Here is a 26,524-nt window from a genome sequence, read left to right as displayed (position 1 = left end):
TAATCAGTTACTTGCATTTCTCTTTTGAGTCTTGCAACAACTTTAGGATGTGGCCCTTTTATACAAAAGGAGAAACAGGTGGTAGGCAATTTAGTGGAGATGTCAGTCTCTTGGGAGAGTTAGGGCTAGAACTTTTGTTAGGAGGTGGATATTTCTTTGTGCTCCATTAATGCTCACACCACCTAGATAAATGTCCTTACCTGAAAGCTATGCCTCCTAATTTTCTGGCTCAGGTATCATAAAAGAGGACCATGAAGTGCTAACCCTGACTTTTCTGAGTCCTGCCACGACCTCTCTTGAGTTGACACAGGGGCATGGAAAACATTTCTGGCAAAGTGATCAGGTTCTGGGTTACTGGTCAAGGTAAAACTGGTGGATCAATGGGACAAACAAAAGGGTCGAGGGTGTTGCCAAAGTTTACAAGTGGAAAGATAAGGTTGCTGTTATCTGAGTTTGAGAAGGTGGAATCTGGAGTTTGATTTGTGACATTTTAAAGTGTTTATAAAATAGCCACGTAGAGAATGTCTCTTTCAGTTTGGAATTAAGGTTAGAGGTGTAGGGCTGCAGGTGGACATTTGAGTCTTAAGTGTATAAATTGTATTTAAAGCGTTGAGAGTCGTTGCGAGTAGAGAGAATAATTATAAGAAGCTTGAAAAGTGAGTCCCAAGGCTCTCAAACAATTAGCAGTTAGGGACAGGCGCTCAACCATCAGAATCCACCTGGGCATCTTGACCAGCATGCCCGCCTAAACTCAGAACTACATTTCCCAGAATCCTTTCCGCTCTGTGCTTCCGGGTTAGAGCAGCCAATGAGTCACGCGTGATTTAGAAGGCGGAAGTGAAACGGAAGCCATTATTCTCCGGAGGCGATAGTCGCTTTACACATAGGCTGTAGAGAGCTCCCCTGCGATTTCCTCCAGTTGTTGGTGACCTTCCGCCTCCCTGCGGCAGACTGGACCTTCCGTTTGAATTTCTCGGCCCTCCGGCGGCAGCTTCCGTGACCTCTGCTCCCCCCGACTTTACCCTCAGTAGGGTAAGCCCGGCTTTCCTCGTTTAACCCTTTACTCTCGGCTTCTCTGAGAACACCAGAGGCCTGCAAGGCAAGGAGTTATGGGGGACCTGGACCTGGGACTGGGACGCCAGGTGGCCCGGCCAGTAGTGTGTTTTAGTCCCTGTGGAGACGCGAGGACTGAAATTTAGAACCATATTTAGCGACATATTTAGGCGCTGATGACTGGTCAAAAAACAAACACCTGACACCTTGGGGTGGAGACAGAAAAGCCAGGCCGAGTGAGTTCGGGATATTATGGAGGCTCAGGAATTAGAGACCTTGAGGATGAATTACCTTTCTTTTGCTTTTGTGGTCAATTTTCTTTGTGGTTAGTTTGGTTTACTATTAATACAGGCATATGTTTTTGGCAGCATTTGTCTTTAATGCTGTTTATACTCAAACTTTTGGTGCACTTGTCTGTTTTTATTTTATTAATTTTAGTTGACTCGTTTGTAAATAGCCTATAACTAGATTTAAAAATTCAGTTGGGCATTGTTACTTAACTTGAGAGTTAGTCCATTAATAGTTATTGTGATTACTAACAGTTTGCATTGATTTTTACCATCTTATTTGGTTCCTTTGATTTATCTTTCTATAGGACAGATGTGCCAAAAAATGTATGAGAATACATAGACACAGTTAAAAGGACAGCAATAAAGCAAATCCACAAATCAGGCCAAGAAAAGATTATAAAACCTTAGAAACCTGTGTGCTTCTAAATTGCATCCTCTTCTCCAAGATTTTCTTTATGGATTCTACTGTTTATATGCATTTCCCCAAAAATACATTTCCCAATTTTAGTAATTTTTTTTTAATGTACTCACGCTCTGAAGTATTTTCATGCACATCTTTTTTCCATACTGATGCAACTACACATTCTAATTTAGAGATTTCTAAATATCTTGTAAGTGGAGTTCATACACATACCCATTGTTTTTTAGGTACCTTGTGGCTTAAATTTGATTTTTTCAAAAATTTTTTTATTGATTTTGAGAGAGAGAGAAACATAGATTTGTTGTTCCTCGTATTTATGCATTCATTGGTTGTTTCTTATACGTGCCCTGACCAGGGATGGAACCTGAAACCTTGGTGTATCTGACAAAGCTTTCACTAATTGAGCTACCCGGCCAGGGCCTAGATTCTAGAAGCTTTTTTAAAACAGTATTTATTAGGTCAAGGAAGCTGCCTTCTTTCCTTAGTTTAAGAGCTTTTCTTTTTTTTTTTTTTTTTTTTTTTTCCTCATGAGCAGCTGTAGCTTTTTACAAGTGATTATTTCTTTCTAGCATCTACTTGGACATCTGTTTGTTGATGTATTTCAAACACCTAGGGATGCCTGGCTTGTGATAGGTACATGGAATGAATGAGTGAATAATATGCTTTTCTTATTTGTCTGATAGAGTGGTGAATTATATCAATGAACACTTCTAATATGCATTGGTAAATAAATTACGTGGAAAGGATACTTATTATTGTATCATTTTTTGGTGATTTGGATCTGTGTTTGTAATTTTCCTGTCCTATTCAGGTTTATGCCAGCCATATAAACTTTTTTCTAAACTTGGCAGTGTTTTGCCTAAGAATAGAGTGACTTGTTTCATAAAGGGGAGCTGTACCAAGAGAAACGGTTTAGGTCTGGAGTTTGCTTTGTGGAAAGTTCTAAAGCTGTTGTTTCCGTTCCTTTAAGGGTTATAGGGCATCTAAATTCTCTATTTCATTATGGTAGATAAAATTTCTGTTCATTCCATCTAAGGTTTAAATTGTATAGTAAAGTTGTTAATAACGTGCTCATATTTTTAATGCTTGCGACATCTGTAATGTTAAGTTTTTCATATATAATATATATATTATATATATACATATAAAAGAAATATATATATAATATATTATATATATATATTTCTTTTAAAAATATAAATCCTGTCAGAATTTGGTCAGTTTTGTTTTCTCAAAGAACTTTTGACTTGATTGAAACACTTTATAATATGTCTTTTTTATTTCAAAACTTTCTATATAATTTTCTTCCTTTTACTTTTTTTGGGATGTGTCTAATTTCTTACATTGGGTATTTGTAACATCCCACAGAAGTGCAGTATGTAGTATTATATTTCACTTCCAAATATTATGACTTCCTTGACCTATGAATTACTTAGAATTTTCTCTTTTAATTTTCAAATTTTCATTCCTATGACTTTGTTGTTGTTGTCTTTAGTCATAGTTTGCTTAACTTCATTGCACTGGTCAGATTGATGCCATTTTCTGAGACACATTGTGCTTGTAGGGTTGGATTTTATAGTTAGGAAATACTGTTTCATCTTAATCAGACTATGTATAGTTATCGAATTACCTGCCTGAACTGTATTAATGAGAGCTCTGGTGGTGCTTAGAGTCTGTCCTTTATAATTTTTTTCATACTTTTGAGGCTGTGTCATAACATATGCAGGTATACACAGCATTTTCTTTAGTTATACTTTTCACTATGTAATATCTCAGATTTCTCTCAGAGCTTTATTGCCTTAATCCATTTTGTCTTGTGTTAATATTTTTAAACCAGCTTTAGAAAAAGTGTGTGCTGTATATATTTTTAAATTTTCATTCTTGTTCTATTCCTATGTGTTAGATATCTCTTAGACACAGCATATAACTGAATTCCTTTGAATCCATTTTGAGAATATCTATTTTAGTTGAAGCATTTTCATTTCTTTTTTAATTTTTTAATATATTTTTATTGATTTTAGAGAGAGGAGGAGAGAGGGGACAAGGAGAGGGAGAGAGAGATAGAAACATCATTGATGAGAGAGAATAATTGATTGACTGCCTTCTGCACACCCACTACTGGGGAAGGAGCCTGCAACCTGGGCATGGCCCAGACCAGAAATCAAACCATCACCTCCTGGTTCATGGGAATTACTAAGCCACACTCTCTGGGCTGAAGCATTTAGTCCATTAACATTTTATGTGTTAATATATTTGGTTGTTGAATTTGCCTTATCTTTTTCCATTTATTTTTTCTAGTTCCCTTTGATTTGAGTATTTTTTATTCTACTTTTTTCTTTGAACATTTTGAATTTATTTTACTTATATATTTACTCTGAAGACGTTGGCCTTAGAAAGGAGGGCAGACATCTCTTGTTTGTAATAGGAGAGGAAGAGATAATAGGTTAGTTGTGGGAGGAATTTTTGTATAGAGACCAGAAAGTAAGAAAAATTTCTTTTAACTCTAAAGTATAGATTACAAGAAAATACACAGATCTTAGGTGATCAGTTTGATTAATTTTTTTTGACAGTTGTGTACATTGTATAACCACTAACTAAAAATAAAAATACCTGTAGCCCTAACCGGTTTGGCTCAGTGGATAGAGCATCAGCCTGCGGACTGAAAGGTCCCAGGTTCGATTCCGGTCAAGGGCATGTACCTTGGTTGCGGGCACATCCCCAGTCAGAAGTATGCAGGAGGCAGCTAATCGATGTTTCTCTCTCATCAGTGTTTCTAACTCTCTATTCCTCTCCCTTCCTCTCTGTAAAAAGTCAATAAAATATATTTTTTAAAAATGCATGTAGTTTTTCCTCAGTCTATCCAATACCAGCTCATGTTCTCCATCAAGGCAACCACTTTTTACCATGGACTTAAATTAGTTCTTCCATTGACTTAAATAAGTTTTGCCTATTCATGAACATCATGTAATTGGAATCAGAAAATTTCTTGTGTCTATCTACTGTTTGTCAACATATATTGTGTGTCTCGGTAGTTTCTTTTTATTGCTGAGGAGTATTTCATTGTACATGTTACATTTTGGTTTTTTTTTTCTCTTGTTGATGGATATTTACATTGTTTACACTTTTTGGCTGTTATGAATCAGAATGTTTCTTGGGTAATATCTAGACATGGAATTACGTGGTCAAATAGTAGGCCTACTATTTAAGAAACTGGCAAAATGTTTGAACCATTTCACATTTCCACCATCATATGAGAATTAGAGGCCCGGTGCACGAAATTCGTGCACAAGTAGGGCCCTTAGGCCTAGGCCTGGCTGGTAATCAGGGCCAATCTGCGGGGTGACCAGCAGGGCGATCGGGGGACTCTGCTGGGACCCACCTTGGCCGGCCTGGGGCCTGCAAGCTGGGGGCAGCTCCTGCATTGAGCATCTGCCCCCTGTTGGTCAGTGCGCATTATAGCGATTGGTTGTTCTGCCGATTGTTCCGCCACTTGGTCGATTTGTGTATTAGGCTTTTATTATATAGGATAGGGTGTATGCCACATTCTTGGGATATTATGCTGATGGTCTTTTATTTTGGCCTCTCTGGTGGGTTGAAATGCTATGATGTTTTATTTTGGCCTCTCTGGTGGGTTGAAATGCTATTAGTTTTGATGAAAAACTAATGATGTTTTAACTTGCATTTATCTGATAACAAATGATGCTGAGTACCTTTTGTCGTGATTATTATATTTGTCATTACATTTCATGAAGTGTCTTAGTTCTAGCCTTTTTTTATTGTTTTGTAGGAGTGTTCTAATCTGAATATGAAATTTTTGTCAGGTATGTGTATTAATATCCATCACCATACATAGTTTCAAAAATTGTTTCTTGTGGTCAGAGCTTTCAAGATCCACACTTTTAGCTACTTTTAAGTATGCAATACAGTATTATTAACTGTAGTCACCATGCTATACATCACATGACTTATTTTATAACTGGAAACTTGTACTTCTTTCTTCCCCTCTTTTTGTTGTTGTTGTTGTTAAATCTCACCCAAAGATATATATATATACATATATATATGTATATATTTTTTTTCATTGATTTCTAGGCAGAGTGGAAGGGAGGGGGAGAGACACAGAGAGAGAAACATGATGAGAGAGAGAGAGAGAGACTCATGGATTGGTTGCCTCCCTCAGGCTCCCTGACCTCTTTTACCTATTTTATCCACCACCACTGCCTTAGGCAACCATCAGTGTGTTCTCCATATTCTGACCTTGGCTTTTGTTTTGTTTTGCTTTTTTTAAGTTTCTATATATAAGTGAGAATTTTTTTATCTGACTTAATTTCACTTAGCATAATATCCTCAAGGTCCATCTATGTCACAAATGGCAAGATTTTTTTATAGCTGAATAATATTCCATTATATGTGTGTGTGTGTGTGTGTGTGTGTGTGTGTGTCTATATAGAGACACACACACACACACACACATATATACTAGTATATATTTATTTCACATTTGCTTTGTCCATTCATTCATCAGTGGACATTTAGGTTGTTTCCATGCCTTGGCCATTGTAAATAAGGCTGTAATGAGCATGGAGGTGGAGATATCTTTTCAAATTAGTGTTTTCATTTTTAGGTAAATACCCAGAAGTGGGATTGCTGCATCACATGGTAGTTCTGTTTATACTGTTTTCCATAGTTGCTGTACCAGTTTACATTCTCACCAAACAGAGCACAAGTTTCCCTTTTCCCTATATTCTGGGCAACACTTGCTGTCTCTTGTCTTTTTTATAATAGTCATTCTAACAGGTATACGGTTTTGATTAGCATTTCCTGGATGATTGGTGATGTTAAGCATCTTTTCATGTGCCTTCTGGCCATTTGTATGTCTTTGGAAAAATATCTGTTTAGGTCTTCTGCCTATTTTTTATTTGGATTGTTTGTTGTTTTGCTGTTACGGTGTGTAAGTTCTTTACATGTTTTGGATATGAATGACTTGCAAATATTTTCTCCCATTCAGTAGGTTGCCTTTTCATTTTGTTGATGGTTTCCCTAGCTGTATAGAAACTTTGTAGTTGTTTTTTGTTTGTTTGTTTATTTTTTTTGTTTAATCCTCTACTAAGGATATATTTTTAGATATAGAAAAGGAGTGATTAGAGACACCAATCTGTTAGCGCCCATACGCACCCTCACTGGGGATTAAACCCGCAACCTAGGTATGTGCCTTGTCAAAATCAAACCCACAATTTTGTGATGTATAGGATGACATCCCAATCAACTGAGCCACAGGCCAGGGCAGGCTTTTTTTTTTTTTTTAAGAATTTTAAAAAATATTTTTATTGATTTCAGAGAGGAAGGGAGAGGGAGAGAGAGTCAGAAACATCGATGAGAAAGAAACATTGATCAGCTGCCCCCCGCACACCCCCCACTGGGATGTGCCCGCAACCGAGGCATATGCCCTTGACCGAAATCGAACCCGGGACCCTTGAGTCCGCAGGCTGACACTCTATCCACTGAGCCAAACTGGTCAGGGCCAGCTTTTGATTTATTATGAGATACTTTATTTTCTGTTGTCATATATGGAACTGTTTTTTGTGTCATTTTCTAGTCTTTGCTGAGATCCATTTTTTTCTGGTTGTGATTACTCTGAAAGGAACATAAGATTATTTGCTGAAAGAGGATAATGGTAAGACAGTTTTTTATTCAGAAAAACTGTTGAGGTTTTTACCTGGTTATGGGGATATTGGAAGATTGGATTGCCTAGTATGCTTTTCTTTAGTGTATACTCCTTGAGGGGTAACGACTTTGAGTTTTGAAGGTGACCAGTTGTGTGTGGACTAGTCTTCCCAATTATCTTTAGAGATGAGGTAGATGGTTGGAATCATCCAGGCTGGTCTTTTTTTTTTTTTTTTAAATATATTTTTATTGATTTCAGATAGGAAGGGAGAGGGAGAGAGAGATAGAAACATCCATGATGAGAGAGAATCATGAATCGGCTGCCTCCTACACCCCCCCCCCCCCCCCACACACACACACACACACACACACACTGGGGATCAAGCCTACAACTGGGCATGTGCCCTTGACCGGAGTCAAACCCAGGACCCCTCAGTCCGCAGGCCAACACTCTGTCCGCTGAGCCAAACCGGTTGGGGCCAGGGCTATAATAGGCAGAGGAATTTGGACAGATTGTAGAAGTGATGGATTGTGATAAATCTTGGCTTGATAGGTGGAGCAGTGAGAAGAGGAATTTGCTGTGAGGGAGCAAGATTGTAGAAGCATGAGTGGTCTGGAATCCTCTATAAAGTGAAAGAGTTCATGCAAGAAGAATGTTGTGTAGAAGTGCAGATTTCTGAATCATTGTTAGATAAAGCTGGCAACTAGAGATGACAAGGCCTGTGTGTTGGCATACAGTTGTGTATGTTGATGTGGAGTGGGGGGGCCAAATAACACTGGAGATTGGAACATGTAGTCCTAGGTGGACCATCCTCATGGATACTAGAATGATCCTAAACCATAGCATGTATCAAAGTTGAAGAACAGAAGTCTGGGGCACAAATGTTTAATGAGCGAGGGAGTTTAACAGAGTTGTACTTGGTGACACATTACATGGGGGTCAGGGTTGTCCACTACATTGCCTGGAGGTCTTGCCTAAGCAAGGGAAAGGCTTAGGATCAACAGAATTTTCTGCTCAAAAGGAGAAATACTGGAAAGCAGAAGTCAGAATTGTCCCATGAGCAGGAGAGATAGAAAGCCTTGACTTCTCCTAGTAATCTTTTTCTCATTTACTACAGATGCCTGCTCGAAGACTCCCATAAGAACAAGAGAGTAGCTTTCTGATGCTAGTGCCCTGTTGTCCAGGCAAATTTATTATCATTCTCACAGGATGGCAGCTCTTGATCTCTCTCCCACATGTGGTAAGTTCTAGGAGTGAAGAACGCTCTCAGAATTCAAGCTTAAGTGGCCACTTCCACTTCCCAAGGACAGAGGGATGGCTGCCAGGGGAGGATGAATCAACTGGAAAGTAGTGGGAGCAAAGTCCTGGGAGAGCCTCTTGAGGTGACTGTCTGATTTAGGCAGGATCTTTGTGAGTTTGGGTGAGAGAGGGAGTGTGTGTAATTGGTGTGAAAAGAAAAACACAAGTATGGGTAGTAACCCTAAACTGCCTCAGTTATTATTTTGATAAATCTGAGCAAAGCTCTATCTCATAGAGAGTTAATTTCTTCACTCATAAATTGAGAAAACATATTACTTGTGTTACAAGTATATTGGCCCACCTCCCTTTTTCCTGTCCTTGAGTAGAGCAGGGCTGCTCTGGATTCTTACCGATTGTGGGGTGTGTGTGTATTTTGATGGGGAATGTGCACTACACGCTTATAGTTTAGTAGTTTGTGAGTATCAAGCAAGCTTTTATTCTCATGAATCCTGTCTTCTCTAGCTATATCCATCCAGGAACCTGCTCATATTCAGGAGTCAGAAATTCCTCTTGCCTCAAAAGACCATTCTTGTCACCAGAATATGGACCTGTTTGCTTGTAATGGCCTGGAGCCTCATATGCCAACTAATGTTGTTTCCCAGGTACGCCAATATCTCTGGGCCCCTGAAGGTGGGAGAGGCACTTTCTAGGACACCCCCAATATCACATAATGAAATTCTTCTAGATTTTTATTCTGGTTAATTAATGCCTGATCAGGGATCAAGAGACAGAGCCAAATAATGCTTCAAGTTTGTCGCGGTATCAGAGTTTTTAGGGAAAGTGACTTACATAGCAAATGTTTCTCTTATAATATGGTTTGAGTTCTCAGGCCAGGCTAAAAGTGGAGAGAGATTTTGATCCCATGTCAGAGTTGCATTTGAAGCAGTAAGACAGGGTAAGATCACCGCATAAGGAAAACAGAACAGCTGCTGACTGGCTTCTGGAATAAATTTTGAGACACCAGAACCCCATACTGAAATCCTATGATTTGAGTCTTTCATATCCAGTCTTCAGCCTCTGCCATCTTTGAACACAAGCTCTTTTCTCACTGACCCCAAATGTGGTGTTTCAGGACTCAGTGACTTTCCAGGATGTTGCAGTGGACTTTACTGAGAAGGAGTGGCCCTTGTTGGATTCTTCTCAGAGAAAACTATACAAAGATGTGATGCTGGAGAACTATAGTAACCTTGCCTCAGTGGGTAAGACTGGCATCACTTCTTCATTTATGAATCAAATAATTTTAAGTAGTTGGCTGTAACCTAGGAGCAGGGTGGGGATTTGGAACACAGTTGTGACCTGGTGCCTACCCTTTGGTGTCTCCCATGGATATTGAGACCTGTTTATTGCATTGACCTTGGAGGTTGTCAAATGTGTCTGAGCTTGGGCATAGGTTTCTGATTAAGAAATCCCTAACTTCTGAGTTAAGAAATCTATTGAAGGGCAAAACATGTGGGTGTTTATGGTTTTGATTTTTATGACAGCCTTTCACTGTGTCCCTTAGAAATTTGTCACCATCATTTTGCTGCTCCTAAGTCAGTCTTGTCCATCTTCAGAACTCTTGACTTCAGAACAGGTGTCCTCTGCACGATCCTCCCTCAACATGTATCTTTCCCCGTGAGTAGGGTGTCAGGTGGGGAAACCCAGCCTCATCTTCCACTTGGAGCAAGAAGAGGAGCTGAGAGCAGAGGAGAGTGGATTTCCCCAACGCACATGTCCCGGTAAGGACCTGCATCATAAGTGCTTCTGAGTAGTGGCTATTCTCAGTTATTGGGGTGGAGGGAGATCCATTAGGAAATTTCACCCAGGAGTATATAAAATGCTCATTCTCTTTCATTGCTCCTCCATTCTCTGACACATTCTTTGGTTTCACTATCCTTTCACCTTTAAATTTGACATGTCCACATGGAACTTTTTTCTATCCTTTTAAATTCAACATTCCTGATTATATTTTTTCTTTCATTAATGTTGGTCTTTGAAGAATTACTTCTTATTGTGCTGACATAAATGTCCACCCCTTGTCGTCAAATATCACACAAATATTTCAGTCATTTTTACCTATGCATTCTTCCTTTTCACCTCATCTTTCCTTTTTTCGAATTGGTTTTTTTTTTTTTAAATCACCTATTTTTGTCACCAGCGTTCTACCATTTTCTTTTAAGAGTAAATTTATCTTTTTCCAATTTGTTTCAGATTGGGAGGTTCCTTCTAAAACCAAGTGGTCTATTCTCATGGAAGATATTTTTGGGGATGAAACACCTAGTGGTGTGACAATGGTAAGATTTTTGGGGGGATAATTCTGGATCTTCCATATTAGGAGATAAGTGGGGCAGCTTAAGTTAGAAAAGGAGCTCAAGAACTAGGCAGGTGGCATTCCCCAAGAGGAAGCAATGTTAGAGACACTAATATTACCAATTACTAGCCCAAAACTTTCCACTTAGAGTTCTGATCAGTAAAAATTTCTATAGCTATGTCTTAGGTAATTGAGTGTTGGAGTTCAATTCAGATTTAAACAGTTAACAAAGTCTATTTTGTAAAAAGCTTTGTTATGGTTACACACATGGTACCTTAGGGCATACATAACATTCACCTGTTCTACTTGATAGAGCCCACAGGGGCAAGACTAGTATTTTTACATCTGTAGTCATAATGATGACATCTATAGTCATAATGATGTGCTTTAATTTATGTCAGTTTATGTGGGGATAATTCTTAGGAATGAAATGAATATTGGAAATGCCTTAGTCAGCACTCATCTTTAAATCAACAGGAAAGAACTCATCTTGGAGAGAAATCCACTGAATATGCTCACCTGTTTGAAGTCTTCAGTATGGGTGCTCATCTTACTCAGCAAATGGGAAGACACACTGGCAGGAGGCCCTATCACCGCGGGGACTATGGGGTGGTTTTCAAGAACAGGTCACATCTAACGCAACATGTGAGCATTTACAATGGGAGAAAAATGCATGAATGCCATCAGTGTCAAAAAGCCTTCACCACAAGTGCTTCTCTTACACGGCACAGGAGAATACACACTGGGGAGAAACCCTATGAATGCAATGTCTGTGGGAAAGCTTTCAGTGATCCCTCAGCCCTTAGGAGTCATGCAAGAACTCATCTCACAGAGAAGCCCTTTGATTGCAGTCAATGTGGAAATGCATTTCGAACCCTCTCCTCCCTAAAGATACACATGAGAGTTCACACTGGGGAGAGACCTTACAAGTGTGATGAATGTGGGAAGACATATGGCAGGGGCTGCCACCTCATTGCACACAAAAGAACACACACTGGAGAGAGACCCTATGAATGTCAAGATTGTGGGAAAGCTTTCCAGCATCCCTCACATCTCAAAGAGCATGTCAGGAATCACACTGGAGAGAAACCCTATGAGTGCACACAGTGTGGAAAAGCCTTTCGATGGAAGTCTAACTATAATTTGCACAAGAAGAACCACATGGTAGAGAAAACATATGAATGTAAAGAATGCGGGAAATCCTTTGGTGATCTCTTATCACGGAGAAAACACATGCGAATTCATATTGTAAAGAAACCCGTTGAATGTCGGCAGTGTGGGAAAACATTCAGAAACCAGTCCATCCTTAAGACACACATGAATTCTCACACTGGAGAGAAACCATACGGGTGTGATCTGTGTGGGAAAGCCTTCAGCGCCAGCTCAAACCTAACAGCACACAGGAAAATACACACTCAAGAGAGACGCTATGAATGTGCTGCCTGTGGGAAAGTCTTTGGTGATTATTTATCCCGGAGGAGGCACATGAGCATTCATCTTGTAAAGAAACGTGTTGAATGTAGGCAGTGTGGGAAAACCTTCAGAAACCAGTCAACTCTTAAGACACACATGAGAAGTCACACAGGAGAGAAGCCTTATGAGTGTGATCACTGTGGGAAAGCCTTCAGCATAGGCTCAAACCTTAATGTTCACAGGAGAATACACACTGGGGAGAAGCCCTATGAATGCTTGGCTTGTGGAAAAGCCTTCAGTGATCACTCATCTCTTCGGAGTCATGTTAAAACTCACCGGGGAGAAAAACTCATAGTGTCATCAGTGTGGAAGAGGCTCCAATGATAACACCTTCTTTAAGAAACAGAAGAGCTCAGACTGGAAGGAAACCTTTTAAGTTTCAGGAAGGCAGGAAAGCCTTTATCCGTCTTACTGAGCACAAGGGAATACATGTAACTTGAAAGAGAAACAGTTTGTGTAATGATTGAAAAGATGAGTTTTTTTCTCATCTCTGAGAATTAATACTGGGGGAGAAAATGTGTCTCTGTGGTGTGGAAAAGCCATCAGTGTACATTTAAGTCTTAACAAATGTGACAGCTTAGAAAGAGAAACCCTAGCCTGGTACTTAATGTTAAAATTACTGTTGTACCACCTGGCACCTTCTGAGCCTACAAGTAAAGTAAGCACACTAGGAAAACATGGAGAAGTTGGTAATGGGTCAGGAAACTACAGCCAGCTGTCTATGTACAGTTCTCAAGCTAAGAATAGTTTAGATTTTTAAGGAAGAAAATATGTGACAGAGACTGTGTGGCCCACAAAGACTAAAATACTCATTGTCTGGCCCTTCACAGAAAAAAATTTGCCAATTCCTGTTGCAGAGCAGTGGTTATTACCAGGGAGTGGATATGCTCCTCAGGAGACATTTGGCAATTTTTGGCGACATTTTTGGTTATTAAAACTGGGGAAGGCATTACCTTCATATAGTTGGAAGACATTAAGGATATTGCTAAATAGACTACAACGCAGAGGAGCTCCCCAGAACAAAGATATATGTGCCCCAAAATGTTAATATTGTCAAGGTTGAGAAACCTTGTCCTAGAACAGCTCCTCGATTTTTATGAAACTTGAGTACTAGTACTCATGGTAGGTGAATTTCTATTTAACACTTCAAAAATATAACCAATGTAATTCTTTCAAGAAATGCAAGAACCCACACTGCCGGCAATCCCTATGTGGAAATGATTTCAGCCACAGCCCCCTCACGTTGCTTATGAGAATTCATTCACACCTCTAAGGAATTTTCTAGTGAGTGTGAAATTGCATTTGATGTATTTCATCATGAAAATAGACACTAGCTCATAAATTTTTAGTCTTTATGGAATTACCCTTACATCACAATATGTTTGTGTGTAGTATTTTAATTATAATTTCACTCTTAAGAATGTGTTAACTTCCTTTTGGATGATTTGCTTGACCAATAGACTCTGTAGAATCTTAATTACTGTGAACTATGGGTATTTTTTTAAATATATTTTATTGATTTTTACAGATAGGAAGAGAGAGGGATAGAGAGTTAGAAACATCGATGAGAGAGAAACATCGATCAGCTGCCTCCTGCACACTCCCCACTGGGGATGTGCCCGCAACCAAGGTACATGCCCTTGACCATAATCGAACCTGGGACCCTTGAGTCTGCAGGCCGATGCTCTATCCACTGAGCCAGACCAGTTAGGGCACCATGGGTATTTTTAGTGCCTGTTTGAGTATCTAAATCAAATGCATTGTGATCAGACTATGATGTCTTCATCAGATGAGTCCTTTGGGATGTTCCAGTCAACAGTGGCATATACTTCCAGTTGCTTCCCTAGTGTCTCATCTTCCATATCAAGAAAACTCAATTTTTGTCAGATTAGTAAGATGTATTATTTTTAAAATCTCTTACAAGTTTCCTTACAATTCATACAGTCCATGTTCCACAGCCTGTCCATTATCAAATAAGCCGATGTTAATATACGGGCTTTGAGAAGACGCCTGAAAAAAGGGCCATTCTTACCTGGATTCTTCTCCACTTGTTTTTTTATTTTTGTCTCCCCCCCCCCAACTTCTCACTGAGCAAAGTGATCCAGTACCTTGTGTTAAAAGATCCATCTTATGACCATGAGGATGCAAGGCACAGGCTAAAAAGGATCCTGCAGAAAATTCACAAAGGATTCTGGCCTCCCCAGGGACTTCTTTAGGTGTCTATACTAGCCCTGAATTCACTTCCAGACTTCCTATTATGTGGAAAAATAAAAGTGGTTATTGGTTTAAGCTGCTTTGGATATTCATTTTTTTTTTTCTATTAGTTTTTTTATTGGCAGAGGGAGGGTTCTGCCTCATCCAGCTAGATGCTGTCTAACCCATTCACCTGTGACAGAGACCATGTGGGGTCCACAAGTGAGTTTTTGTAATGGCTACACACATGGGTATAATCTGCTTATGCTTTTAACTGTTGGATATGGATTTTTAAATTCTTCAAGCCAAATTTTAAAATTGCATTTCATATCTTTGATCTATTTAAACATCTATTTTCCTTTCTTCTTGTATTGAAGAACTGTATTTGTTTTCACAGAAGTGCTAAGTGGACATTTACTTTATTCAGTTTCTTCTTAAGGTGAAGAAATCTTTTTGTAAATGTCCTAGAGAAATATAGTAGCTTTCTGTTCACACTTTGCAAGTAAAAAGAGTGGATCGTTCCACTACTGACATATTTAAAAAAAAGAGTGCTGAGAAGCAGGTGCCATCAATATTCTTTTGCACATGGAGAATTTGAGGCAATGAAGTTTAGGTGACTTGTCTGAAGCCAACCTATTAGCAGGTAGGAGTGCTTGTCTTTAAACCCTGGTGTCTCATTCCAGAGTCTATATTTCTATGTCAGGCCTTGTTCTATGCCCCTGGTCTATAGTGAATCAAGATATTTGCCTTCAGGTTGCTTACATTCTACTTGGGGTCGAGGCACCTAATAAATAAGTAAACATATTTTATCTCTGATGGTGGTCAGTGCATGGAGGAAAAATTAAGCATGTGATGATGAGAATGTGGGATTCAGTGGAGCTGTGGGGTGTATAGGGAAAGTCTTTTGTGTAAGGTGACATTTGCTCAGAGATGTAAATGAGCTATAAGTGTGGGTTGTATTGTAATGTGGGGAGGAGCACCCTCAACAGCAGTTCAAAGGCCGTGAAAAAATTTTGTGCTTGGGACAAGGCCAGTGTGAGTGGAGTGGATCAAACTTGTGAGTTGTTGAAGATGATGAGGTCAGAGCTAGATCAGGGTCCTGATCATGGGGTCATCCTGTAGGATTAACTGGAAGGACTTTGCCTTTATTCTCGATATGGAGGGCTTTGAACAGAGGAGTGGCAAGTGTCCAGTTTTAAAGGATCACAGTGGCTTCTGGGTTGATAGGCTAAATAGAAGGACAAGGTATGAACTGTTAAGCCATTGCAGAATTTAAGTTACATATAATGGTGGTCAGATTAGTAGGGGTAGTGGTGGTTTGAGAGTCACATTAATGACAATAGCCCTAGTTTCATTTTCATTTTCAGATTGTGATTCTTTCTATTAGTATACCACAAGTTATTTACCTGTTTTGCTGATGTACAGTTAGTTACTGGACTGTTTTCACTTTTCTCAGTTACGAGCAATGCTGCTTTAAGAAATTTTGTCACAGGTCTTCTGGAGTATTGGTGAGTTATTCCAGGAGTCTGAAATTTCTGGGCTATAAGGTCTGCGCATGTTCTGTTTATTAGTGTAATGACAAAGTCCTTTCTAAAGTGTATAATGATACTTTGTGTATATGTGGTAACATTTAAAACAGGTTTTACTAAAATGCAGAAAAATACTTAATTTGTACATGTACAACAGCTAAATTATCACGTATCCATAATATATGAACACATCCATATAATCAGGCAAGAAAAAGTACTACCAGCATTCTCAATACCCCTTCTTGCCTCTTTCAATTGACAAACCCTCCCCTACTGTCCGTAGGTGACCAATATTCTGACTGACAATATGGCTTGGGGTTTTTGTTTCTTACCCCTATACAAGTGGAACCATATAGTATATGTTCTTTTGTATCTATCTTAATTTTCCCTAATGTTTTTGTGAAATGGATGCATATTGTTTTGAGTATTTCTAGCTAGTACATTTTATTGTGTTTCCTTGTTTTGAATATCCCACAATTTGTTTAAGCACTTTGTGTTGATGGGCAGACATTTTAAATTTTCAGCTTGGGACTTTATGAATAATGCTGCGATGAGCATATTTTAATATTTCTGATAGTGCACCGTGTATGTATTTCCCTTGGGTGTGTACCCTGTATTGAAATTGCTGGTCATATGGAATGCATATGTTCACTTTTCATAGATGATGCCAATTTTCCAAAGTGGTTGTGCAGATTTGCTTTCCAAGAAGCTATTTTATTGAATTACCTGCCTTTTTTCTTGTTTCTGGCCTCCCCAGGGGCTTCTTTAGGTGTCTATACTAGCCCTGAATTCACTTCCAGACTAAATTGTCCAACTTTGTGGCTTGTCTCTTCAGTGTTTTAACTGGTATTTTTTTATGAAATGAATTAATTTTAAGGTCATCTAACCTTTATGAACAGTGCTCTTCTGTTCCTGAGTATTTGCCCACCCCGAAGGCAAGAAGATATTCTACATTTTTTTCTACAAGTCCTCTTGTTTCAATATGCACATTTAGATCTACAGTTCACGTAGAATTGTTTTTTGTGTATTTTTCCCTCATTGACCCAGATCATTTATTTTAAAAGTACATCTTTACCCCATGTACATCTTTTTTTGAGATACCACCTTTGTCATATACTGAGTTTTATGTGTTTTTAGCCTAATTCTGAACTTTATTTTTTTTTTTTGCCACAATGTTTAAGTTATAAGAAGTTTTATAATAAATTTTAATGTCTATGTGAACTGGTTTCCCCCTCACGTTTTTTCTTTTTCAGTGTTTCCCTAGGTATTCTTGCCCTTTTGTATATGCGCTTTCCTATTGTTCAACTCCATAAAATTAGCTTGTTGGTATTTTTATTGGCATTGCTTGAATTTATAAGTTCACTTGGAGAGAACTAACATCTCTATATTGTTAAATCGTCTTATCCAAGAACAAGGGGATGTCTTTTCATTTAAGTTTACTTTAGTGTTTGTCAGGATGTTTAAAAATTTTCCTTGCACAAGTTTTTCTTTTAACAAATTTTTGTTGTTTCCCTAAATATTTAATTCTTTATTTAAATGAGATTTTTCTATACCATTATGACTTCATAGTTTCTATATATGAAAGCTACTGATTTTGTATCTTAATTTTATAACCTGCTATTTGACTGAATTTTTTTACTTTTTAAAAGTTTTATTATTGCTCTTTGGAGTTTTCCAGGCATAATACTGTGTCATCTATAAATTATGATAGCTTTACTTGTTTACCAATTCTTATGCCTCTGATTGTTTTTGTTTGTCTAATTGCATTGGCTAATACCTCTAGTGCAGTGATAAGTAGTAGCAGAAATAGTGGGCATTCTTGCCTTGTTCTAGGGGTAAGGTCCCTTTTGTTTTTTTCATTAATTAAGATAATGTTTTAGAGTAAATATTTTATCATATTTAGAAGGTACATTATACTTTTGGAAGTTTACCATGAATGGGTGGTGAATTTTGTCAAAGTTTTTCTGATTTATTAATACTAGTATATGATATTAATAAATTTCTCAGCATTCAAAAAGTCTTGCATTCTGAATGAATTTCACTTGGTCATGGTGTATTATTTTCTTAATGTGGTTTTGGAATCTGTTTGTTAGTATTTTGTTTAGAATTTATTGATTTTCATGAATGATAATTGGTCCATAGTTTGCTTTGTACTGTCTTTATCTGATTTAGGTATTTGTATTACACTTCCTTCATAAGAAGATATAGTAATATTTCTTTTCTTGTCAATGCTCTGGAATAGTTTATACAGCGTTAGTACTCGGTGGTTTTGGAAGATTTGGTAGAACTCACTGTGAAACCATCCTGGTCAAGTGCCTTTCTAGTGGGATATTTCCTTAGGAACTTTGTTCCTTTTATGGACGTTGCTCTGTTTGAAGCTTTCAAACTTGAATGATGTCAGTGTTGGTAATCTGTATTTTCCTAGGAAATTGCCTAATTCATCTAGTGTAGAGGTCAGCAAAGTCATCTTATGATTTAAAAAATGTTTTCTGAGTCTGTGTGTCATCACCTGTTTTTTTGTTCTATATTTGCCTTTCCTTTTTCTCAATCAAATGAGTGGTTTATTTGTTTTAAAAAAATGGAATTTTGACTAGTTTGATTGATTGCTTTTCTGTTTTCCTCATTAATTGTTTTTTTCCCCCCCAAACAAAAACCAAAAATACCTTAATTTCAGCTTAACAACACCAGGTGCAATGTCTGGGGACAGTTAAGGTACAATGCTGTGTGACCACTCACATATACAGCTCTAAGAAGGCTCCTGAGGGGAACTTACCTCCAGGGGGCTGAACCAAGGGGAAGAGGGGAGTCCCCAACAAGGTATGGGCAGACATGGGGAAAAGGCGCTACTTCTTGACAAAGGAGATCTTTGGGGGTAGTTCTGGGTGATCTTGAACCCGTCTAGGAAGTCGCAAAGGGCCCCTGCCTCTGTACCCCATTGTCCACAAAGGCCATGTCATGCTGCCCTGGGACCAGCCAGACCTTGAAGACAGAGAACTGGTTGAAAAACATGGACAGCATGAACTTTTTGGTCTCTGGCAGGTTGCTGAGGAACAAGATGTGATTTAGTGGGTTTTCTGCAAGAGGCTAGGTAGGGGGCATCTGACCTGGCATAAGCTGCTGTGGGGGTGGTGGCTCCCGGTGGGATCTGGCCATGTTAAAGACCTGGAGATGGGATCATGCCAGGGGACAGCATGTAGGGAGGCTGGTCCCAAATGTGTGCACGATGCGGGGCACCTGAGTCATGGCCCCATGCCCAGGACAGGCCCTGGGACAGCCCCCTCGATGAGACTGACTGCCCTACCTTGTGCCACTTTCTTGGCAGCTGGGGTCTCCTGGCTCTTGGGTTTCCTCTTCTCCCGCTTCTAGTCCTGCTCCACACAGGCGGCCTTCATCTTGGCAATGATATCCAAGTCGGTATTGGCATACGGGGGCGCATGGTTTATTGTAGAAAGGGAAGCCTGCATGGAGCGCAGGGCCCTGGTGCTGCTGTCCTTTTTGAACTTGACAAGGGCCTGGCCCTTACCTTCAGGCTCTGTGACAGGATATTCAGAATCTGGCCAAATTGGGAGAAGATAGTGTACAAGGACTTCTTCAGCTCATCGTTCTTGACCTTCTCATTGAGGTTGTTGATATAAACAGTAAGGCTGGGGCAGGTCTGAGGAACTTCCATGAAGGGAGGTGTCATGGTAGGGTAACAGAGCCACAAGTCTGGCAAGTGGCTTCTCAGTGCTCAGCACCTTCCTCATTAATTTCTGCTTTTATCTCTGTTTTTTCTTTATGCTTTCTTTTGGTTTATTTTTTTTTAAACTGGTAATTGATTCTTAATCTTTTATTGACAGGTGTTTTGTGCAGTGAATTTTCCTTTGTTCACTGCTTTAAAATGCATTCCATAGATTAGAGCATATGTCTTGGAAAAAATTATTTCTTTAAAATTCTGTAATTTCAGTGCGTATTTCTCCTTTTGCCCAGGAGGTAATAAGAGGTTTTTAAATTTCCAGATAGAAGAGCCTTTTTTGTTTTTGTTAATAAATTCTAGATGTATTTATATGTTGATTTTCTGCAATTTAAATATAATATGCCTCAATATAAATTTTCTTTGGTATTGATTCTACTTGTTGATCTCTTAGCTTGCTGGATCTGTGGTTTGGTGTTCATAATTAATTTTGGAAAACTCTCATTCATTATTACTTCATATATTCTGGTCCTTTCTCTCATTCTTCTCCTAGTTATTCCCATTACACATGTTACACCTTTTGTAATTGCCCCCACAGTTCTCAGATATACCGTTCATTCTTTTCTCTCCTTGTATTTTCATTTGGACATTTTTTTATTTCTGACATTTCCTTTTGATTCTTTCTTAGAATTTCTCTTTGCTTACGTTACCCATTTGTTTTTGCATGTTCACTTTTTCTATTAGAACCCTTAACATATTGCCTGTAGTTATTTTAAATTCCCCATCTCAAATTCCAAAATCTCTGCCATACCCAAGTCTGGTTCTGTTGCTTGCCTTCTCATTTTAGACTTACTTTTCCCCTCACTTTTTAACATGCCTTGCAGTTTTTTGTTGAAAGCTTGACATGATGTGTTAGGTAAAAGGAACAGCAAGTAGCAGGCCTTTAGTGTGTGTGTTTTTTCTTGCTAAATGTTAGTCTATTTACTGGTTGCTGTAGCTACTGTGTCAGAGATAAAAGCTTTCTCTAGTGTCCTTATTTTTGTCTCCCCTGTTTTCTTTGGGTTCTTCTATAGACTCCTTAAATAGAGGCTAAGACTAGCAATTTTTTTTCCAGCTGTATTCCCATTATACAGGAGCTTAGACAAATCTTCTCACCCTTTAGTGTAAGCAACACAAGCTCTGTTATGTCTTTAACTAGCCTACTGCTACGTTCCTGAATTCACAATAAAAGCTGATTTTTTTCTAGCCTACCCAATTACTCCTTGGGAATCTAAATAAATAAATCTGCTTCCTAAAGACAAGTTCCAGACTCAGACCCTTGACAATTGTTTTGACTTAATGTTTTTCATAATTTTGAAAAACTACCTTCCCCACCTCACATAGGATGTCAGATTTGAATATTTTGTTTACATAGATTAACTACAGTCTTCCACACACCACAATAAGGTGATCATTCATCTGTAACAGACAGGCGGAAGAGTCAGCTTATCAGCTAGAAACTGGGACCCTTTGTCAAAGTGCTTACTTACTCTGTTCAGACCCCGCTTCCCTTCTTGACTGCTCTGCCTTTCATGTCTGTATCAGCTGATGAATCAGTTGGGCTGATGGTGCCTGATGCGGGGGCACGTGGTCACAGGTCACATGAATACATTTACGCATTCATATCTTACACCTGCCTTTCTGAACTCTCTGCACCCTGCCTTTTCCCTTGGAATGCTTGTGTGTGGTCTTTGGGTGAGTGGTGGGGGCCACTTCCTCATCCTTGAATGAAGGTGCTGAATGTTGCATAGGCTTTGCTCAATAGTTTCCCATACTCATTAGTGAAGAAATAGCAATCATTGCCCGGCTCTTGCCTAGTTTGGAAAAAGTAAATGTGTATACCCTAGATGCCAGGCCTAAGGGGAATAGAGCACTTCTCTCAGCATTGAGTAAAATGGGGCTATTTCTTTAATTAGGAGCCTTGGAATCCAATGTAATTACTCCCTTTGTGCCCCGTCTCTCTATCACATTAATTAGTACAGGAGGAAACTCAATTCCCATCTCCACCTAAGTGTCCCAGAGCTCTTGAATCTCATTGCACTGCCTGCTAGTTCTTGGGACAGACATCATAATCTTGCTCAGTCTCTCTGGAGGGGACTTCTAATTATACTCTTACTTAGTGTTGCCTCATTATGGCTTCTAATTCTTGGGGCTTCTCAGTAGTAAGCAGCTCTGCCTTGTGTAATGTTTGGGTAACACCAATTCACTCAGGATTGTTCCCTCTGGAGAACCAGCGAATTATCAGTTAAGTGTCTGACACGTAATTAGGCTTTGGGAAGAAAGACAGTAAGACATACTATTGTCCTTAAAGGAATAATGGTCAAGGTGAGACAGACATAAACAATAAATAAGATAGTCCATCCAGGAAGTCCCCATGAGTGGGTGCTGCGTGTGGAATGGTCAGGGAAAGCCACAGGGAGGAGGTGCTGCAAGCCAAGTGTGGATGGCTTATGTATCGTGTTGACTGAGTATGCCAATCCTTAGCCTAAGGCACGGCAAAAACACATCACGTTCTCTGACATGGAAAAGGACAATCTTTGAAGTAGGAGATAAAGCTGGAGAGGTAAAATGAGATAGATTATAACACACACACACACAGAAACATACATTAATACTATATACCACTCTCAATTTAAATGTTAATTAAAAGTTGATGGAAATCCATTGACAATTGAGATTTTCAGTTGAGAAGTGACCTGTACCCCATAGTAGAAGGGAATAAAGGGGTCTTTATATTTGCTGCATAGTGACCTGCCCAAAGCACAGTGCTTTAACATGGCTCACTTTCTTTAATTAACAGTTGTGTTGGCTGACAATTTGGGTTGTGATTAGCTGGGCTTAATCAAGTGCCAGTTTGGCTTAGGGGTTACTTGGTTTTCACTGAGGTCGATCCTGCAACTATCTAGGTGGGGCCTGTATGCATGCTGCTGGAAGATCCAGGACAGCTCAGGCGCCACTGTTTACATGTTTGTCAAGTTCCTGCTTGTGTCATGTTTGCCTTGTACCCTGATGCTAGTGCAGTCACATGGATAACCCCAGAGTGGAAAGGTATTCAGAGTTATCCAGAAGGGGCGTAGGCACAGGAAAGTGAATAAGTGATAGCTATTTTTGCAGGCACCACAAGGCCACGGATGGCAAGTTTCCAGTGTAGAGGAAATAGCTTTATATAGTTAAAATGGACATATAGTAAATGTTAGGGTTTTGGCCAGTGATGCAGGCTGTGAAAGAATTCACAACTAAAAGAAGAGATGCAGATAGGGTGCATTGCCAATCAATACAAGGGCAAGAAACAAAAAAGCGGCTTCCCCTTTTAAGCCCTGGTCATTGCTAAGCAACAAGGGAGAGAGGAGGATTTGGGGGCTGAAACTGAGCAAACATCGGGGGGGGTTGTAGTTTGTTCTTCAGGAGACAGTCAGGGCAGGGCAGATGTCCTAGGGAGGTGTCTTACTGGTATTTTCCCCACAACTGTAAAACATGCTTAGAGCAGAAGTTATGAAGAGGCTTGTTTGAAGGGGAACGAAGAAGGGCACTTTCTACTAATTATCCCTGAGTTGGAAAAACAGCAGGCGGTATATGCAAGACGATAGCCTTGAAAGTGACTTATCTTGTCCCTCAGTTTGAACAGAGGGGCTGCACTTTCCTTTCCTTGAGTCTTCAGAGTTATGGTAGATCAGTGGTTCTCATGCAGCAGTGGTTTTGCCCCTTAGGGGCATTTGGCAATGTCTGGAGACATTTTTTTAAAAATATTTTTTATTGATTTTTCACAGAGAGGAAAGGAGAGGGATAGAGAGTTAGAAACACCGATGAGAGAGAAACATCGATCAGCTGCCTCCTGCACACCTCCTACCGGGGATGTGCCCGCAACCAAGGTACATGCCCTTGGCCGGAATCGAACCTTGGACCTTACAGTCCACAGGCCAATGCTCTAGCCACTGAGCCAAACCAGTTAGGGCTGGAGACATTTTTAAGTGTTAAGATTGGGGTGTGAGGGTGGGGGAAGCCACTGGCGTCTAGTGTATAAGGCCTTGGATGCTGCTAAATTTTCAACTATGCATAGGACACCCTCCCCCCCCACACACCCCCCCCACCCCCGGCAATAAAGAATTATCTGGCCCCAAATGTTAACAATACCCAAATTGAAAAACAGTGATAGAATAATACTCCCTACTGATTGAAAGATGGAGGGCAAATCAGCTAGTGCTCTAGGCTCATCTAACCTGCCCAGGGCACCAGGACCAGGTGCTTGGTAGAATGGCTGGTAGTAAGACCTTGCACTGAATAAAGTGATTCTTTTTTGTAGCATCCTGCCAATAGGTCTGCCTCTTTTTGGCATAAGATGGGATCACAAATAAATGCTGTGTTCATAAATACGATGTCCACTACTTTTTGAGATTTTGTATATTAGGCACTTAATAATAATTTTCTGCCATCACCCCAACAACTGTTTACACATAAGGAACCTGAGGCCGCATCCTAGCTGGTTTGGCACAGTGGGTAGAGCGTCAGCCTGTGGACTGAAGTGTCCTAGTTCGCTTCCAGTTAAGGGCAGGTGCCGCAGTTGCAGGCTTGATTCCTAGCTAATCGGGAGGTGGGGGGGGGGGGGGGGGGGGCGCGCAACTAATCAATGTGTGTCTCTCACATTGATGTCTCTCTCTGTCTCTCTCCCTCTGCTCTTTCTCAAAAAAAGAAAGATGGAGAAAATATCCTTGGATGAGAATAAAGGGAGGGAGGGAGGGAGGATCTGAGGCTGCTTAGAGATAGTCAGTGTCCTAATAAATGGTAAAGTGAGGATTCAAACATTGGAATCTGAATCCAGTGACCGCCAAGAGGGTTCTACAGGCATCAAGACAACCCAAGACAGATATTTAAGTTTTTAATTTTTGCTCAGTTTAAGAGATTCTCCCAATGGAACTGAACCAGTATAAAAGATGCTTTGTTTTCCCAGTTCCCTGTTGTAGGGAGTCCTTGTCTGGGGCCATTTCCTGGTCTAATCCTTAGTCTCTAGGTCCAGTCTCTGACCAGCATGTGGTGCTCTTAGGATTGAGGCTTGCCTTTGTGGCTTTCTTGGTGCTTTAAGTCAGAGTTCTGGAGATGTATTCAGTCAATCCCATCTAAACCCATGGCCTGATAAACTCCAGCCAGTTTTTCTAACTGTTCTGCTGATACTGGATCCCTCTCATGCACTGTGTGCCCCCTTGTCTCCCCTCCATTTCCCCCCCCCCCCCCACCACACACACACACACACACACACACACACACATGGTAGTGCAAGCTATAGTAGTTAATAGAATTTAAGGCAGAGAAGAGTCCCTGGCTGGCTGTTTATAATCTCTGCACCTTTGTGTGGTCAACATAGACCTCCTTGGTGGTCTTCATGGATCTTATGGTGGCTAACAATTACTGAGTGCTTGTGTCAGACACTGCTCTGAGCTCCCTTATGTGTAATATTTAATTCCTGCCAGAACTCTAGGAAATGTATTGTCATCCTTATTATTATGGGTGAGGGTATGGAGGCAGAAAGAAGTAACTTGAGCAAGATTACACCACTTGTTAGTGAATGATGAAAGTATGTGAGCCCAGAGCCCTCTTAGTCACTATGCTATGCTGCCCCTCAATATATAAGTGCTATGAAAACTGGAATGAGTAGGAGGATGGTGGCCAGGGTAGGCCTCTGAAGAGTGGATAGTTTTTTGTTTTGTTTTCAAATCTTTATTGTTGAAAGTACTACATATATCCCCTTTTTGCTCCCATTGACCCCTTATAACCTCCCCTGCCCCCACCCCCCACCCCAGGCCTCCACCACCCTATTGTCTGTGTGAGAGTGGACAGTTTTGATTTGAAGCCTAACTTGTGAGAGCATGCCAGGCATGAGCAGATTTGGTGAAGCATGATCCAGGCAAGGAAGGCAGAAAGTGAATTGCTTTGGACTCTTTATTTCAGATCTGCTGGCTCATGGATCAACAAAAATCAGAATTTTCTTTTACAGTAGACACTACAAAGAAGTTTCTTATTAAAGTCCTCAGTTTAGGTCAGTGGCCACCACAGGCAAAATACACTAAGTAAAATTTTATGAGGTCACAGAGGTCAGTATGAGATAGTTCAGATAACAGTTCCAGACCAAGGAAAACATGGCCCAGTGGGTATGGTGATTTGTTTTAGCTAGAACATAACAGAGGGGTAAGGATGCGTTAATAATGTATAGACATTTGTTGTCATTCTCCCCTGCTGCATTCCTTGACTTGCTTTCTCCTCCTTTGATGCTTGCAGGAATCTGCATTCTTTTTATTTTTTTATTGATTTTAGAGAGAGGCAAGGAGAGAAAGAGAGATGGGAAGGGGCGGGGAGGGGAGAGATCAATTAGTTGCCCCAGAGTGGGGATTGAACCTACAAACTGAGTATGTGTCCTGACTGGGAATTGAACCCTCCATCTTTTGGTGCATGGGGCAACGCTCCTATCAACCGAGCCACACTCATCAGGACAGGAGTCTGTGTTCTTGAAATAGTTTATTTCCACAAGAGGTGTAGTAATTGGTTGGCCATTCTTTTTTCTTTTTTTATTGCTTAAAGTATTATTTTTTTTTTAATATATTTTTATTGAT

The 26,524-nt window shown here is 39.8% G+C and overlaps 1 protein-coding gene, 1 non-coding gene and 1 pseudogene across 2 annotated transcripts; 2 read left to right on the top strand and 1 right to left on the bottom strand.

Annotated features, from left to right (window-relative positions):
• Positions 1–871: 871 nt before the first annotated feature.
• On the top strand, positions 872–17,434 carry ZNF317 (zinc finger protein 317). Its single transcript, XM_070415978.1, has 7 exons — positions 872–1,032; positions 8,547–8,669; positions 9,191–9,330; positions 9,801–9,927; positions 10,351–10,446; positions 10,919–11,001; positions 11,496–17,434. The coding sequence occupies exons 2-7, from the start codon at positions 8,639–8,641 to the stop codon at positions 12,813–12,815; spliced, it is 1,797 nt and encodes a 598-aa protein (XP_070272079.1). The 5' UTR covers positions 872–1,032; positions 8,547–8,638; the 3' UTR covers positions 12,816–17,434.
• Positions 15,092–15,220, top strand: LOC139011919 (small Cajal body-specific RNA 24). The gene has a single exon (XR_011471729.1). It is a non-coding gene; the product is annotated as a small Cajal body-specific RNA 24 (non-coding RNA).
• A 1,525-nt stretch (positions 17,435–18,959) lies between the features above and the next one.
• On the bottom strand, positions 18,960–19,883 carry LOC139011446 (U1 small nuclear ribonucleoprotein A pseudogene; annotated as a pseudogene).
• Positions 19,884–26,524: the final 6,641 nt, after the last annotated feature.

The sequence above is a fragment of the Myotis yumanensis genome, unplaced genomic scaffold, assembly GCF_028538775.1.
Source record: "Myotis yumanensis isolate MYYU_CA2020_CCGP unplaced genomic scaffold, mMyoYum1.0.hap1 SCAF_5, whole genome shotgun sequence".
NCBI classification, from domain to species: Eukaryota; Metazoa; Chordata; class Mammalia; order Chiroptera; family Vespertilionidae; genus Myotis; species Myotis yumanensis.
The sequence above is the reverse complement of the archived record's forward strand: the minus strand, read 5'-3'. Positions and strand labels throughout refer to the sequence as shown.

Excerpts from the sequence above, each read along its gene's own strand:
- ZNF317 (XM_070415978.1), top strand. The coding sequence starts at position 8,639 with ATGGCAGCTCTTGATCTCTCTCCCACATGTG. Across the intron at positions 9,928-10,350 it reads TAGTAACCTTGCCTCAGTGG|GGTGTCAGGTGGGGAAACCC; the intron begins GTAAGACTGGCA and ends CCCCGTGAGTAG. Across the intron at positions 10,447-10,918 it reads TCCCCAACGCACATGTCCCG|ATTGGGAGGTTCCTTCTAAA; the intron begins GTAAGGACCTGC and ends AATTTGTTTCAG.